Source organism: Colobus angolensis, unplaced genomic scaffold, assembly GCF_000951035.1.
Source record: "Colobus angolensis palliatus isolate OR3802 unplaced genomic scaffold, Cang.pa_1.0 Scaffold37, whole genome shotgun sequence".
Lineage (NCBI taxonomy): Eukaryota > Metazoa > Chordata > Mammalia > Primates > Cercopithecidae > Colobus > Colobus angolensis.
The window spans coordinates 7861518-7876775 of record NW_012117043.1 but is presented as its reverse complement, the minus strand read 5'-3'; the positions used below and the strand labels follow the sequence as shown (position 1 = coordinate 7876775).

At 42.2% G+C, this 15258-nt stretch overlaps 1 protein-coding gene across 2 annotated transcripts in view; it reads left to right on the top strand.

The window, feature by feature from the left end:
* ANKFN1 (ankyrin-repeat and fibronectin type III domain containing 1) overlaps window positions 1-15258 on the top strand; it is a 331563-nt gene that overhangs the window by 12519 nt on the left and 303786 nt on the right. Inside the window, exon 1 of one of the 2 annotated variants that reach the window (XM_011953738.1) lies at window positions 8578-8804. The exons of the other annotated variant lie outside the window; for it this stretch is intronic. Within the exon in view, the coding sequence (XP_011809128.1) occupies window positions 8724-8804 (81 nt within the window). The 5' untranslated portion in view covers window positions 8578-8723. Of the gene's footprint in view, window positions 1-8577; window positions 8805-15258 lie in introns of those variants that run through there. 2 annotated transcript variants of the gene reach the window in all.

Genomic DNA, 15258 nt, shown 5'->3' with positions numbered 1-15258 from the left:
TTTTTTTTTTTTTTTTTTTTTTTTTTTTTTTTTTTTTTAGTTTTCATATGAGTGTTTGGCACTCAGAGAAACAATCAACTTCAGCCTGGAATACAGGATCCAAGGATTGTTTAAACATGGGATTAGTCTGGGTTTTCTGGAGGAAAATGTTCTTTTCAGCATCACTTTCCAGAACAGAGATCTGATCCTGTTTATGAACCACAGTGCCAGTGGTGTTACTAACAACAAGAATTGTTCCTCTTCTGTTGAAATCACACTCATCCATCCTTTTCACTTCTAGTGCCCCAATTCAGGCCCTAGTCCATGATTCCTAATTCTACTTGGGAATTTACCTAACCTTCCCTGCCTCTGTTTTCCACATGTCAGTCTGCCCGTCATACTCTCATCATCATTCCAATGCAATCTCCCTGCTGGAAAACTTGCAGAGCTTCCCTCTCACCTACCCTTAGTTCAAATGCACTAGATCTTCCAAAATCTGATGCCTAGCGTGAAGAAAAAATGCACAAAAAAAGAAATCAGGTGGTCTTTGTTCTAGTTCCAGTTATGCCACAATGTAACCATGTGACCTTGGAAGAGCTACTTTCCCTGTCTAGGTTGTAGTTAGCTTTGAAGAGTTGCTTTTCCTCTCTAGATTTTAGTTTTCTTGAATGTGAAATGAATGAAGTGATTGGACAAGATCAGAGATGCCAGATATATGACATTCAGGCACCACTACTTTCCTATAGTATCCTTGGAATTCATCGTTAATTGATCTTTGGCTTTTTCCCACTGAGCCCTAATGAGCTTCAAAATTATTCATTCAGTCCCTTCCAACAGACCAGTTAACTTTTGAGATCAAAGCCCTTTACCTCCCTAGATGGGGTGATCTCTGAAGTTGCTTCCTGCTCTAATATTCAGCAATCCTACAGTCTCTTTCCATCTTAACCACCTACTATTTCTAACGTGAATCCCATACTGCAGCCAACGGCATTTTGAACAGTTCCTCTAAATGCATTTTGAACATTTTAGGCCGCAGGAATGGCCTAAAATGTTTTCAGTCACAGTTTTCAGTCAAAATCTGACCCACCCTACAAAGCTCAGGTGAGTTCCCCTCTCCCTTGAAGCCTTTGCCAGTAAACTTAGCTGGACGTGACCATGCCCTTCACTCCTGAATCCCCATAGTATTTTTTCATTTAGTTATAACATATATTGATGACAAACTCTATACCCCCTCTCTAGCTTTTTGACTGCTGTATTGAATATTTGTGTAGCTTTCTTTGCCTTCCATTAGATTATAAACTCCTGAAATTTAAAATCAGACAACCTATGTTCAAAGTCCAGCTCTTCCTATTAGTTGTCATGAGATAAATCATTGAATCTCTTTAATTATTGGATCAGCCATCACTCTATACCCAGCCCCTAGTGCTGTGCCTGGCATAGCTTAGAAAATCAATAATGGCTTGTTTAACAGAAGGAAGAAATGGACATAAAGAGAGAAATTTACTAAGATCTACCTCATGAGCTCAGTGTGGGAGTTAAATGAATATACATATACACATAAATATTATATGTTAAACATACTATATAAACATATATCATGTATACATATATGTTACATATATACATTCATATGTGTGTCCATACGTGTGTGTGTGTGTGTGTGTGTGTGTGTATAATGGAAAACCTTGGCTCAAATGTTGAAAATGTCTAAGTTACTATCAGTAAAAATGATACAATAATAAGGGATAAAATACTTACTAAATTCCAATTGTGTGCCAAGGACTTCATATAATTATGAAAGCTGGCATGGTGTGGTAAAGCAGTGCAAACTTTGGAGCCCAATTAAATCTGTTTGTAGCCCCACTTTTCTGCCTTGGATGACTTTGGATGAGTTACCTAACTCCTGAATACTTTCATTGTGTATATTCAAATGTACTACACTATACTGTAGTAACAACTCCAAAATCTCAGTGGTTTAGCATGACAAAAGTTTCTCACTCATACTACATATCCATTGCAGGCAAGCAGGAAGTTCTGCACCATGTAGTCACTCAGGGACCTAGGCTGATGGATCTAGGCTTCACCACCTTACAAATATGTCATCTGGAACATGTGAAAACTTCCAGTGCTACAGCAGGGGAAGAGGGAGAGAGACAGTGTGAAAGCTCTCACTTAAGCAATTAATGGCCAACACAGAAGTGATTTACGTCATTTCTAGTCATAGACCCAACCTCGGTGAGCCTGGAAAATGCAGGCTTCCACATACTCAGAAAGAGAGGTGAACCAGATGTCAGTGACCACTAGCAATGTCTGATGAATGGGCAGGTGTGGTGGCTCTCGCCTGTAATGCCAGCACTTTGGGAGGCAAAGGCAGGCGGATCACTTGAGGTCAGGAATTTGAGACTAGCCTGACCAACATGACGAAACCCTGTCTCTACTAAAAATACAAAAATTAGCCATGCATGGTGGTGCATGCCTGTAATCCCAGCTACTCAGGAGGCTGAGGCACAGTAATTGCTTGAACCCACGAAGCAGAGGTTGCAGTGAGCCGAGATCATCCTGCCACCCTGGATGACAGAGTGAGACTGTCACAAAAAAAAAAAAAAGAAAAGAAAAGAAAAAAAAAGGCTGATGAGGATAATAATGACTACTGTGTAGGACTCTTAGGAGAATGAAATGTAATAACCTCATCAGGCAGATAGGACAGGCCTTCAGCAACTGTTGGTGTTTTTCCTCTTTTTTTCCTAATGAATTGGGACAAGTTGTATATGTATTTGCTATTCCTTTTTCATTTCAAACTTAAGTCTTTGCACATATTACTCAATAAATATTCACTAAATAATTTAAATAGGAAATTTGCAATTGTTTTTCATAGGCTATTTTAAATTCACAGGAAATGTATTTTTGTGGTTATAATCAATTGCAAGACTAATTTACCATTTTGGATAATTGTCATATCTAGAATATCGATAGACATCATAAGCTCTTAGCTTTGTTTTTTCTTGTTTTGTTTTGGTTTAGTTTGTTTGTTTTCACAAACACTTTTAGAATTCACGCAACTTGTTGATAAGCCTATATTTCATTACTATTACAAGGCATCTTGTTAGCATGATGATGCTGGTTTCATACAGGTGCTAATGAATTCCATCATCACCCTAATTGGAGCAGTTACTTTAGAGGGGTAGAGGCTGTTTGGAAAGGGAGGTGGAGGAGTGAATGGTTAAGTGGAGCGAGTAGGCTTAGACCATTGCTTCTAGAATTTTTGACTAGAGATCACTGCCTTTGTTGAGATGTGGTTTCAAAGGAGTCTTGTTTTGTTTTCGTTTTAATATGGAGGGAACTCCGTTTTAATATGAGCAACCATGCCCAGCCTTCTTGAATACTTGAGCCTGTTTGAATACTGTGAGGAATGATCTGGAAGGCAGGGGGAGTTTGGAGATGTAAGAGAAAGTGGGGAAAACAGTGGTCTTTAGAGAGCATCAAAGAGGCACATCCAGAAATCATCTGAAGGCCTGGCCCTGGACCAGAGGAGGGGCATGTTCTCCCTTGAAGCTAAAGGAAAGGCACAGAGGAAGTGTGCAGAGGCAAAGAGGTGTGTGACCCTGGCAGGAAAAATTTAATTTCCATTTGAGAGCTTCTAACTCCCTTTAAAATTATTATTGTTTATTATTATTATTATTATTTTTCAGAGACATCTCACTCAGTTGCTCAGTCTAGGGTGCAGTGGCACAATCATAGCTCACTATAACCCTGAACTCCTGGGCTCAAGCAATCCTCCTGCCTCAGCCTCCCAAGTAGCTGTGACTACAGGCACGCCGCCACATCCATCTAATATTTTAATGTTTTTATTGAGACAGTGTCTCACTATGTTGTCCAGGCTGGTCTCCAACTTTTGGCTTTAGGTGATCCTCCCACTTCAGCCTCCCAAAATTCTGGGATTATAGGCATGAGCAACCATGCCCAGCCTTCTAATATTTTTATGAAGTAGTACATCTACCAAGTGAGGAGGAAAGGGATGAAGGGTAGTAGGATGAGTGGCAGATTTAAGGAGAGCAGAAAAGTAAGATGAGCATTGATCAGAGTGGCAGAGCAGGCTTCCTAGAGATCCCAGGACACAGTACCAAGCCATCCCGAGGGCTCAGTGTTGAGATGTTAGTAACACATCCATGGCAAGCTGCACTGCTACACCCTGTTCTGCCCTATTGGCAGCCTCAGCGACAAACCCTAAAGGTGCTTGTGCTGGGGAGGCAGCAGGCAAGAGCAAGTGCCCCAAGGCTGCTCTTTATAATCTTAATCAAGTGGGTTCACTGACTTTGGTCAATCTGATCATCTATCCAGAAGCTTAGACTGCAGAGATTGGGTTAACAGAGAGAGGCCCTGATCAGGCCAATCTGGTAAATCCACATGGATCAGTGGCAGCCATGCTGAAGAAAAAAGACCTTGCAAGCCCCCATCCCAGGTCCTGAGAGTGTCCTCTTGTTCTAAGACTCAAGGATTCATTCACCTTCTTTGCTCCATCTTGAAAAACAAATATGGAAGAATCTTCCAAAAATGACCTTGGAGTCAAAGAAAAAGATTAGTGAAGGCACCCATTCACTCAGTAAGTCAACATTTATTGAGCTCCTCCTATTGAGCTTCCTCCACGAGGAAGAAGGAAGGCTCCCTGCCCCTTCAGGGATACCTGCCCAGAGAGTAAGATAGACACCTAAGCAAATAATTACCAATGCGAATACAGGAGTAGGTATAAGAGCTATAAGAACTCAGAGCCGGAGCGACGGAGTCTGCAGGAGGCAGACAGGTTGCTGGAGCTAAGTGGATCATCAGGAAGTAGAGGAATGTGTTTAATGCCAGTCTTCATTAAATGTATTAAAATAACCTAGCAGGCCGGGTGCAGTGGCTCATGCCTGTAACCCCAGCACTTTGGGAGGCCAAGGCGGGTGGATCATCTGAAGTTAGGGGTTCAAGACCAGCCTGGCCAACATGGTGAAACTCCCATCTCTACTAAAAATACAAAAATTAGCCAGTCATCGTGGCGCATGCCTGTAGTCTCAGCTATTTGGGAGGCTGAGGCAGGAGAATCTCTTGAACCTGGGAGGCGGAGGTTGCAGTGAGCCATATCACACCACCGCACTCTACCCTGGGCTACAGAGTGAGATTCTGTCCAAAAAAAAAATATATATATATATATATATGTGTGTGTGTGTGTGTGTGTGTGTGTGTGTGTATGTGTGTGTATATATATATATTCCCCATATTTATATATATCTAGTTACCTGCCCTTACTACCACCACCATACACACATACATCCCTATTTTCTCAAGTTGATATAAGTCTCTGGAATAAGAACAACTTTTAAACTTATCTTTGGGGGCTGGAAGGAAATGGAGAGCAGGCATGGTAAAGCTTTCTCGGGACCAGGTGTGGCAGGGGCTGATCCTCAAGAGAGATATTTGCAGGAGTTAGAAACTCAATGAGAGTCTCTGAAGGAAGCAGGAACCAGCACTGGCAGGGAAATGCATATGATGGGAAATGGCCTCAGGGCTTCACTAGGAACTCTCCATTTGAAAGCAGAAGTACCAGGAAGCATTGTCTTATTTCCATCTCCCCTGGCCTTTTGTACTCACTCTCCCTTTTGAAGGAAGTGAGGGACTAGTGCTGGGGAGATTGGAGCCAGTGGTTTTGATTCATGGCAGGGAAGCAACAACGTACACACGGGAATTCTGTCTCTGGCATTAATTAGCCTGGTGGATGGGCCAGGAGCCTGTGTTTTTCCCTCTGACCTAAGCAGCACCTTCTGTACCCCAGGAGGCCTCTGCAAACCAAGGGTCTACAGCAATGGTGATAACAGCAGTGTAATGAGCAGCCAAGGGCATTCCAGGAAGTTGTGTTGTTTATCCCCAAACTACCTCTCCATTTGTGTGAATGAGTGGCATGATTCATTTTCCATAAACAGTGTGGGTGAACAGAAGGGGAAAAAAATCCAAAGGCTGGAGACTGACATTTCACTTTGTAGAAACTGCCAAGGAAAAGTTTTCTTCATTTTGGTATCCCTCTGAGAAGAGGCCAATTCTCCGAAACAAGAGGCTGTCCACAGCTGGGTCACATACACTGAGTCTGGGTCTTCACACGGACCCATTAAGACTGGCCAGGCACAGATGAGAAGACAGAAACAGCAGGGAAACATGTGACTGAAATGCAAACTCTACCCAGACATACCCTGATGTCTTAAGGAGGAAACTCCTAGCTAGCAGGGCTAGCAAAAGAACCAAGGAGGGTCTCTGTCCTGGCTTTTCTATTTATCACACTGACATTTAACCTCCTTGATCAAGATCTTCTAGAACTTAATCCCCAGCATCCTTTGGTATTTGCTGTTATCAGGAACAATAATAATAATAGCAAAAAACAAAAACAAGTCTGTGTTTAATTGCAGGCTTACCATGTTTTTGTTATATACATGAATGATTAATGTAGTTTATTTTATACTCTCTGCTTTTCTGAAAGATAAGTATTATTATCCTTATTTTATGAATGAGAAAAATTTATCTCAACATGATTAAGTAGCTCTTAGCCTCTGATGAGACATAGCAGAACTTGATTTCAAATCCATGCCTGTCTAATTCGAAAGAATATGTCTTTTGGAAGGAATAAGAATATGTCTTTTGGAAGGGCTGTGATGCACTATTCCTTTTATGTACCTTGTAACTTTAGGGAAAATGGTATGTCTACTCCCCTTTTCCCCAGCAACTCCTGTAGCTTTCTTCTTCTGCATCCTTGATTGCAAGCAGCATCTTCTTCTCACTCTTTCACTTATCTGATTTTTAATTATCATATCAAGTGAAACGTCAAGACATCAGGCTGGGAGGAACTGTATCCAGCAGATTCAGGACTAGGAAGCAGCAAGCTGGTGACAAGCTCAGTGTGATACAAAAGACAGGGCCATGAAAGCTGCCATGCTCAGTGCTAGGTGGTGGCAGTGAGAGCTCTTATTAGTTCCAAGAGCAGGACATAGTGGGTGCCAACTCAGAGTCTAGAGGCTGAGCCCAGGATTAAGAGCCAGGGGAGCTGCCAAGTAATTGGAGACAGGAGCATGGAGTGTATTTGCTGAAACAAGCTGTTAGGCCTGGGGAGCCCATGTGGGGCATCCAGAGAGTACTGGAATGGGAGCACTTTCTCAGTTGGCCCCTGTCCCATGCTGTCTTAAAGACACTACCTGACAACTGATACTACCGGTCAGCCAAGGCCCATTTCAGGAAGTCCTCTGGAACCAGCCAGCAGACAGGGACACACAGATCCCTCCCTGGAGCACTTGTATCATCTGTTGTCAGCACCGCACACTTAGCCCTTGGCAAACGTCATGCTGTGTGGTTAGTTTTCAGTCCCCACCACTGTGATACAAGGTCCTAGAGGGCAGGCTGAGAGCAAGAATGCCAGTTACACTTGTGGGTTGGCTTTCTCCATCCACTCCCTGGGCCTGTATCTGACCCTAAGTAAAATTTGTGGAAGTGGATTTTATCAACTAGCTCCAATAATTGTAGTTTTAGAATGATGTCCTCAAATGTCAGCTTGCCTGTGGATCTGTCTGCGTGCCTATCCTCTGCTAGCTCCTGGCTCCCCTCTCTGGTCACTCCTCATCACTCTTGGGCTCTGCCACTTTGCCACCTGGCGGTTGTCCACACATTCCTGCCTTCACCCGTTGCCTTCTGTTCCCCTTGCAAAGAATGTATTTCCCCAGACATGAGTATGGCTTCTTTTACCACCATGTTCAAGTATGTGCTTAAGTATCACCTTGTCAATGAGGCTTTCTTTAACCTTCGTACCATCCTGGTTTATACTACACAGATGTCTGTGCTTCCTACGCCTTCATATTTCCCCATAGAACTCAGCATATACCACCTTGCCATATACTTTACTCTCTCTCCCATAAGAATGGAAATTATAGGAGAACAAAGATTTTTGTCTTTTTTTTTTATGCTCCCACCCCAGCCTTCCAAGTAGCTGAGACTAAAAGTGCACACCATCATACCCAGATATTTTTTGTTTTCTCTTTTTGTAGCGACAGGGTCTCCCTATGCTGCCCAGGCTGGTCTTGAACTTCTGGCCTCAAGCGTTCCTCCCACCTTAGCCTACCAAAATGCTGGGATTCCAGGTGTAAGTCACCACACCCAGCCAGATTTTTGTCCTTTTAACTTACTACTGTACTGTCTCTCCAATTCCTAGAAAAGTGCCTGGCATAGAGAAGATACTCTATAAATATTTGGTGAATGAATGAGTAAGTATCATCTGGGAAATGTCGAAATTCAGATTTCTGAGACCCCCTGATCCCAAATATTAATGACTTGGCTGACATTCTCCACAATCTGCCCTGAGTACTCCTTCTTCATCAGGGTAGACTCTTCATCAGGGTAGACTCCTGCCTCCTTTCTCTGATATAGCTGAGTTCTGGGGCCAGGCAGGTCCATGCCATCTGCCAGGTTCCCCTGTACTTGCTGTGCTATCAGGTGCCATTGTGCCTTCCAAGAATCCGTGGGTCAGCTTGACATTGTGGGTGGTGCAGTTGGGAGGGGAGAGACTGCATTCATTCTCTGGAGACTGCATTCATTTCCTGGACTGGCCACAGAGCCAGATGCCTGCAGGGTTCTCTCTTTGCCAGCAGCCCTTCAAAGGCTTGTGAGCCCACTCAGCCCTCCAGAGACACTCTTCACTGCAAAGCCTCAGGCAGCCTAGCCAGGGGACCCTGGAGCTGATGCCACCTGGAATCCCTAGCAAATGTGCAAAGCAGCCACATTCTGGGACAGCTGGATTGGAGGAGGGAGCAGAGGCTGAGGTTGGCTTCCAAATCCTCCAAGCGGTGATCTTTTTAGTGAATTTCTTGAAGGTTCTCTGGCTAGACCTGGTGCAATTACTTGTACTCCCCCTCCTTGGAGTCTCTCTGTGCCTTTGGGACAGCCTCTCCCCCTTCTCACCATCATCTTTGGTGATTCATGGTTGTTTTCTGCCTATGGATCAGCTGTTCATTCCTGCTAAGGGTCCTATAATTAGACAGAGCACAAGAGCTACGGCTCCCTGTTTGTGTTTTGCCCAGAGAAGTCTCCAGGGACACTCAGACCCTACCTACCCAACTCTCAAATGTATTCACTGACTCCCACGTCAGAGAATAAGGATGAACAAAGATTGATCTCCCTAGTGGAGCCCCTCCTCCCACCTTTATGCTTCCCTTCATCTTTCCCCTCCCCCAGACTGAATGTCAGTGTTTGATAGCCAAGCTTAACCCTGGGGATTTGAGAGGGAGTGGCAGAGAATGGGTTTTACTCAGGTCAAAATGAGTCTATAAGATACATAAGCTTAAATGGACCTTCTTTATTTATTTTTTTATTCAGTGGGAGGGAGTTAATTATCTCTCTCTGTGTCACAATTCCTTTTCCTGCTTCCTGATCACCTCCACCCACCTTTTGAAATGAAGAGTAATACAGGAAGAAAACCTACATCCATGTTTGTATTAAGCAAATATTTTCTAACTTTTACACCCAGACTACCATCCACCATTATTCTTTGATGTCTGCAGGATTTTACTTATACACAGTAAGATATCAAAATATGTGCTCCACTGATTGAAGACCTACTTCATATTGTCATTTTTTAGTTTGGAAAAGTTTACTCATGATATGACAGGGTAGGAATTTTGGGTGGCAGACAGTTAGTTGTTGTTGGTTTTGTTTGTTTTTGTTTGGTTTGGTTTTTACAAGGAGAGAGGTAAAACGAACAAACCAAAAAATAACAATGAACGAAACACCTAGATACAACTGGTTGGGACTGAAGACACTACCACTCATGGACATCGGCACCTTGAAATGCCCTGTGTTATCACAAAGATGATGCCACTATACCTGGTGCTGTGAGGTGGTGAGTGGAATTGTTTGGGGAATTTGCTACACACATTGCAAAGCCCTTGTGAAACATCTTCAGAAATGAGCAACTCAGCTCATGAAGTCAGAACCAGTGAGGCCAGTTGGCAAGCAATGGTGAAGTCCAGATCCCCACCTGCCTTCACTGGATAAAATGCTTTGTCACCATCCATTTCCACCATTCCCCACTCCCTCCTTGGACTACTCAGATATGCTTACTCCTGCCGTCCCAGCTGTAGAACATTCCGGCCCTATGCATTCAGTTATCAATCAATGGAGATTTCAGCTGCACTTGGGCTGGAGCAGGACAAACCAGCCTTTCTTTATGCCAACAGGGAATGCTTGAAATAACTAGACACACAACTCTGATTGATGCAGCCACAGTTTACACACCACACTTCAGATGGTCTGAAATGGCTGGAATTAATAGCCTATTATAAGATAGTAGGGGGGTGGGGGTTGGGAGTGGGGGTTCTGGGAAGGGGAAGCAGGAGAGAGAGAGAGTCAAAAAAAAAACCTTTTTAATGATCTTCTAATTTAAATCTATTTATTTGATTTTTGCAGAGTGTGACACGAAGCAGGGTACCGGGAGGGGAGGATGGTTCTTATCACCCTGCTGTGAGTCCCTTGGGGAGCTCCAGCCAGCTTGGCACCAACTTACTGCAGTTTTTTAGTAAATGATGCAAATCCATGTGGTTGGGCAAGGAGGGGTTAAAGAGGCTAGGGAGTCAGGGACTGAAGGAGGGAAGAATGGCAATCGCTTCGCTTGCTTTCATGCCAGGCTCTGCTAGCCAGCTGGAGAGAGGGGAAATGGAGTTTAAAACCCCTGGTAAGGAATTTTTCCTTGGTCTGAACATTGTTTAAATTCCTGAAGTGGGTGATCCCTGTAATAAATACCTTGGACTTTGTAAGACAGATATATTTACTCAAGTTTAAAGTTTGGATTTGATGGATATGCACTTGGGAATGCATGGGATTGGAGTGTTTGTTATAGGTTGGAACCCATTCAATGCGCACAAAGAGTTAAGAGAACTCCATTTATAGCAAAGCAGACTGTCTTCACCATTCCTTGTGGTCACTATGTCAAAGTCTGTGCTTGATCCCTTATTTTGAACATCGTTGGCTCTCGAAAGACGTTAAATGAGAAAGAGAATTTGGCCCAAGGTACTAAAAGCACTTTTTTAAGACTTACGTGCAAATGGAGACTTGAACTAGGTCACCTGTCTTGTATGTAGGAAAACACTTCTTTGAGGAGAGAGTAGATAATATGAAGCAAAGGACAAAGATGAGGGTAGTGCCAGAAAAAGCTGAACACTCCAGTTTATGTTCTATTTCCCTGTAATGTCACTGGCTCAGGACTGACTACATGTTGTAAAAGAAAAAAATCACCCTATCATTGAGAGTATGGAGTCTCACGGAACACAATGCCTTTTGTCTAGGCTGAAACACTTGCTATTCCCCTACGGAATATCACTCAATCCTATTATCACTTAAAACAAGCAAGCCAGGTAATTCCAAGAAGGCCAGGTTGGGGTTACCAGGAACTCAAGCCACCTTTGCCCTTTTTGACTGTAGAATGGTAGGCATTTCCCCAGAGCCCCCAGGTGAAAGGGCCTCCTGCCCTTTTCTTCTTGGTGAATGACATGATTCCAGCCTAACTGGCAGAGTGAAAAGTTGACTAGCCACCATGGATTCTGTTCAACCATTCGGTTTGGTTTTCCCAAGGGGGCTCCCATCTAACCACAGGCCTATGCCAGAACTGCATGACCTTGCCAAGCTTCACGGGGTCCATGTTGAAGAGGGTGCAGCCTCAGGCCATTGTGTGCATGCCCTTCTGCTGCTGCCCAACAACACAGATGAAATTTTGGTTTCCCAACATGGGAATGAATTCCCAGTTTCCATGATGCGTATGTGTGATCTGAAAAATCATCTCACCTTGGGCTTGAATAGGCCTCTCAGAAGCAAAAGCCAAGTACAAACTGGAGACTCCTGTTCCATCTGCCCTGTTAAAAGAGGTTACAAGGGAACATTTTTCATAATCCACTTACAATTAATTTTCCTCCTTTGGCTGATGCTCAAGCCCACACATCAGTGACTGCCACGTTCCAGATGGACTTCGTTGCAGGAATCAGAATGTGCCTCACAAGATAAAAGATCAATATAACATTTGTTTGAGAAAACACATTCCTCTTATAGGCTGAAGTACGTGATGTCTGCAACAGCAGAAATAAAGATGTGAAAATATTATTTTCTATGATACTGGTATTTTAACAGCCTACACTCCTAATTTTACTACAACTGCCAACATAGGGTTTTGTTTTTGTTTTTGTTTTGTTTTGTTTGTTTTTGTGAGATCCTGAAATTTGTTTTACTATATTATTAATTTTTAAGTTATTTTCTATGCAATATTCTCCAATTAAGTTCATTATTTAGTTAGGATTTCACTGTCACTTAAGGAACGTCACAATGGAATTGGTTATAAATGCATAATAACTGCTAAAGAAACTTACCAATTTTTCTTGTGTATTAATGTAACCAGCCCTTAAAATTGATTACCAGTCTTTTGGGGATAGTGGGATGTCATTTACTCTCCCCTGAAAGTCCATATCAACTTTGTTTTAACCAGGTTGAAAAGTCCTAAAAGGTTGTAAGACTCTTCAGAGGGAGAGGTGCAGACTTAAGTGAGCTGGGCCCGGATTAAACTCTGATGAGACCCCAGAACGATCTCACGTATCAGGCTGCTTCATGTATTGTATGACTTGAGGGCACCAAGAGAATCATAAGAACTGCCTCAAAAATTTAAAATAGTCATTTGGGGGACATTCATTTAAATATGCCCCACTATAAAATGTATCATTAGATATGTAAAGTTCCTAATATAAATACTTTGGCAACATAAGCTACTTTTGCTGATGTAAACACATTTTAGCCTGTGGATCCCTGAATATATAGAGTGCTAAGCTAGATTCAGACTTGAGGCTGCATGTGGAAAATCTCAAAAGTAGGAGTTGTGAATTCAGCAGTTGGTTATTAGAATTAAAGTCACTTAAAATCTATACTTAAGAAGGTACTTAAAATTCTCTGGGCTTTTCCCAAATCAGACTCTCTCGGCGTGGGCCTGAGGATCTATATATTTTTAAAACTCAACCTTGAAGAATGAGTAGGATTTTTATCCTCAGGGTAGGCGGGAATGACATTCCAGGGGGCATGATGGTTTAGTTGAAAGGCATGGGTCAAAGAAAGATAATGTGCTTCATTTACTTGGTCTTTGCTGCAGAACTTCTCAGACCTTTTATATGCTGATAGACAGATTAAGGCATTCGAAGGATGTAACATGTAGCATTTGCCAAATCTGTTTGAACATGTTTCTTGATCACAGGATAAATGTCCCTTAAAACAGACTTTGGGAAATTCTATTATTAATATTAAGTTATTTTCTATGCAATATTCTCCAATTAAGTTCATTATTTAGTTGGGATTTCACTATCACTTAAGAAAAGTAACAATGGAATCGATTATAAATGCAGAATAACTGCTAAAGAGACTTCTAGTTACTAATTTTTCTTGTGTATTGATGTAACCAGTCCTTAAAATTGGTTATCAGTTTTTTTGGGGGTGGTGAGATGTCGTTCACCCTCCCCTGCAAATCCATACCAGCTTTATTTTAACCAAGTTTTAAAGCCTATTTGAACACGTTTCGTGATCACAGGTCAAATGTCCCTTAAAACATACTTCGGGAAATTCTAGGCTTAGGAAAGGAGAAGACAAAGTAGAGAGACTCCCTGTTAACACTTTCTAAGCTTTTAGTCACACAAAGGCATGGAAAACAAACTCTCCTGTGTTTTCTTAACCAGGAGCAGTAGACCAGGCTCCTGCCAGTCACCATTGCTCTCTTGGTGTTGACCTGGCCTTGTTTGGTACATCCCTGGCCTGTTTGAAACGCAGTACTCCTGCTCCAGACAACTTGAAGAACGGAACACATTTTTTCAAAGCGCCAGAGGGGGGGATAAAAAAGCAGGCAAAACTTGATACAAGAGCCATTTGTAGGGCAGCAGAATGAGCTTTGGCTTTTTTGCCACTAGCTCGGGCTAGGAAAACACAGAGACCTGAAGGAGCTGAATGTTAGGAAGAAAGGCCATCTGAGACATGAATTTTAATCTCTGCTTGACTTCTTGCAAAGTGTGTGACCTCGAGCAAGTCACTTCACCAGTCTAAATCTTGGTTGTTTCATCTGTAAAACTGAATTGTCTGCCTACATAGTTCTCTGAGGTACCAATGAAATCATATTTGTAAGACACCCAGTACAGAGCCTGGTGTTTAGTGGAGACACATGAAGCCTAATAAAGCATTCCTTCCTTCCCAAAATCTGGAAGCAATTTTCTTTAAGCTGACTTTGATTCAAGAAGCATTCATTGCACATTGTATTATATGAAAACCAGTAGATTGAGCTCATCTCATAGCTTGATGACTAATCAGGGAAGGTGTTCAATAAATACTTTTGTATGACTGAATACTCATATGGGAATAAATAAGTCAACAAACAGAACCATAGATTCACAGAGGAAGAAGTGATATCCGGGGGATGCATGTAGCCTTTCATTCCTCTTCTCATACATGGAGTATTAGTTGGAACTCTTCTGACCTCTCTTTCTACCCTTTACTTGACCTTCTCCAAGAGAGAAGTGTGGTTACTCTGACAGTTCACTAGACCACATTTTTCTAGGAGGCAAGGTCATATTCTGTCTCTGAGCTACAAGTAGAATAGAGACAAATTTAGCAGACCTGCCATTCTTTGTATTGCCTGTTGCTAGGTGTGTCAGCGTGTCTGTGGTCTTCATCCATGTTTATGGCTGTGTGAGGGGACTCAGGGTCTCTTCTGTAAGCCCATTCTTGCCTCCTCACATTACCCAAATGTGCAAACCCTAAGATTCAGGCTAGAAGCCTTCATCTGAGCCTCAGGCCTCCACATAACATTCAACTAAGCAGTTAAAAGGAACTTTATTATAGAGATGACACTGCTGAAAATCACCAGAGTAAAGTATTCAGCATCTAATTTATAAAATGAAATCATAGGTTCCCCCAGTATATAGTGTTTTCATTGGTAAAACAATTATACTGTTTTCAATCCTTATTAACTCTCCTACAGGCAACATATATTGGTATCCTCCGTGACAACATAATTCGTATTCTAAGCATATTTTTCACCAGCTGCTTATGTATTCAAGTTAAAAGTCGACAGCTAAATATATAAAATGGAAAGAGCATAAACAGTAAAATTGATTTTAGTACTCAGAATGACTTGATTATCTATATTTATAGCTGTAATTAGAGAAAGACTTAATGCCTTATATAATCAGTTCTTTATTGAAAGTTTCA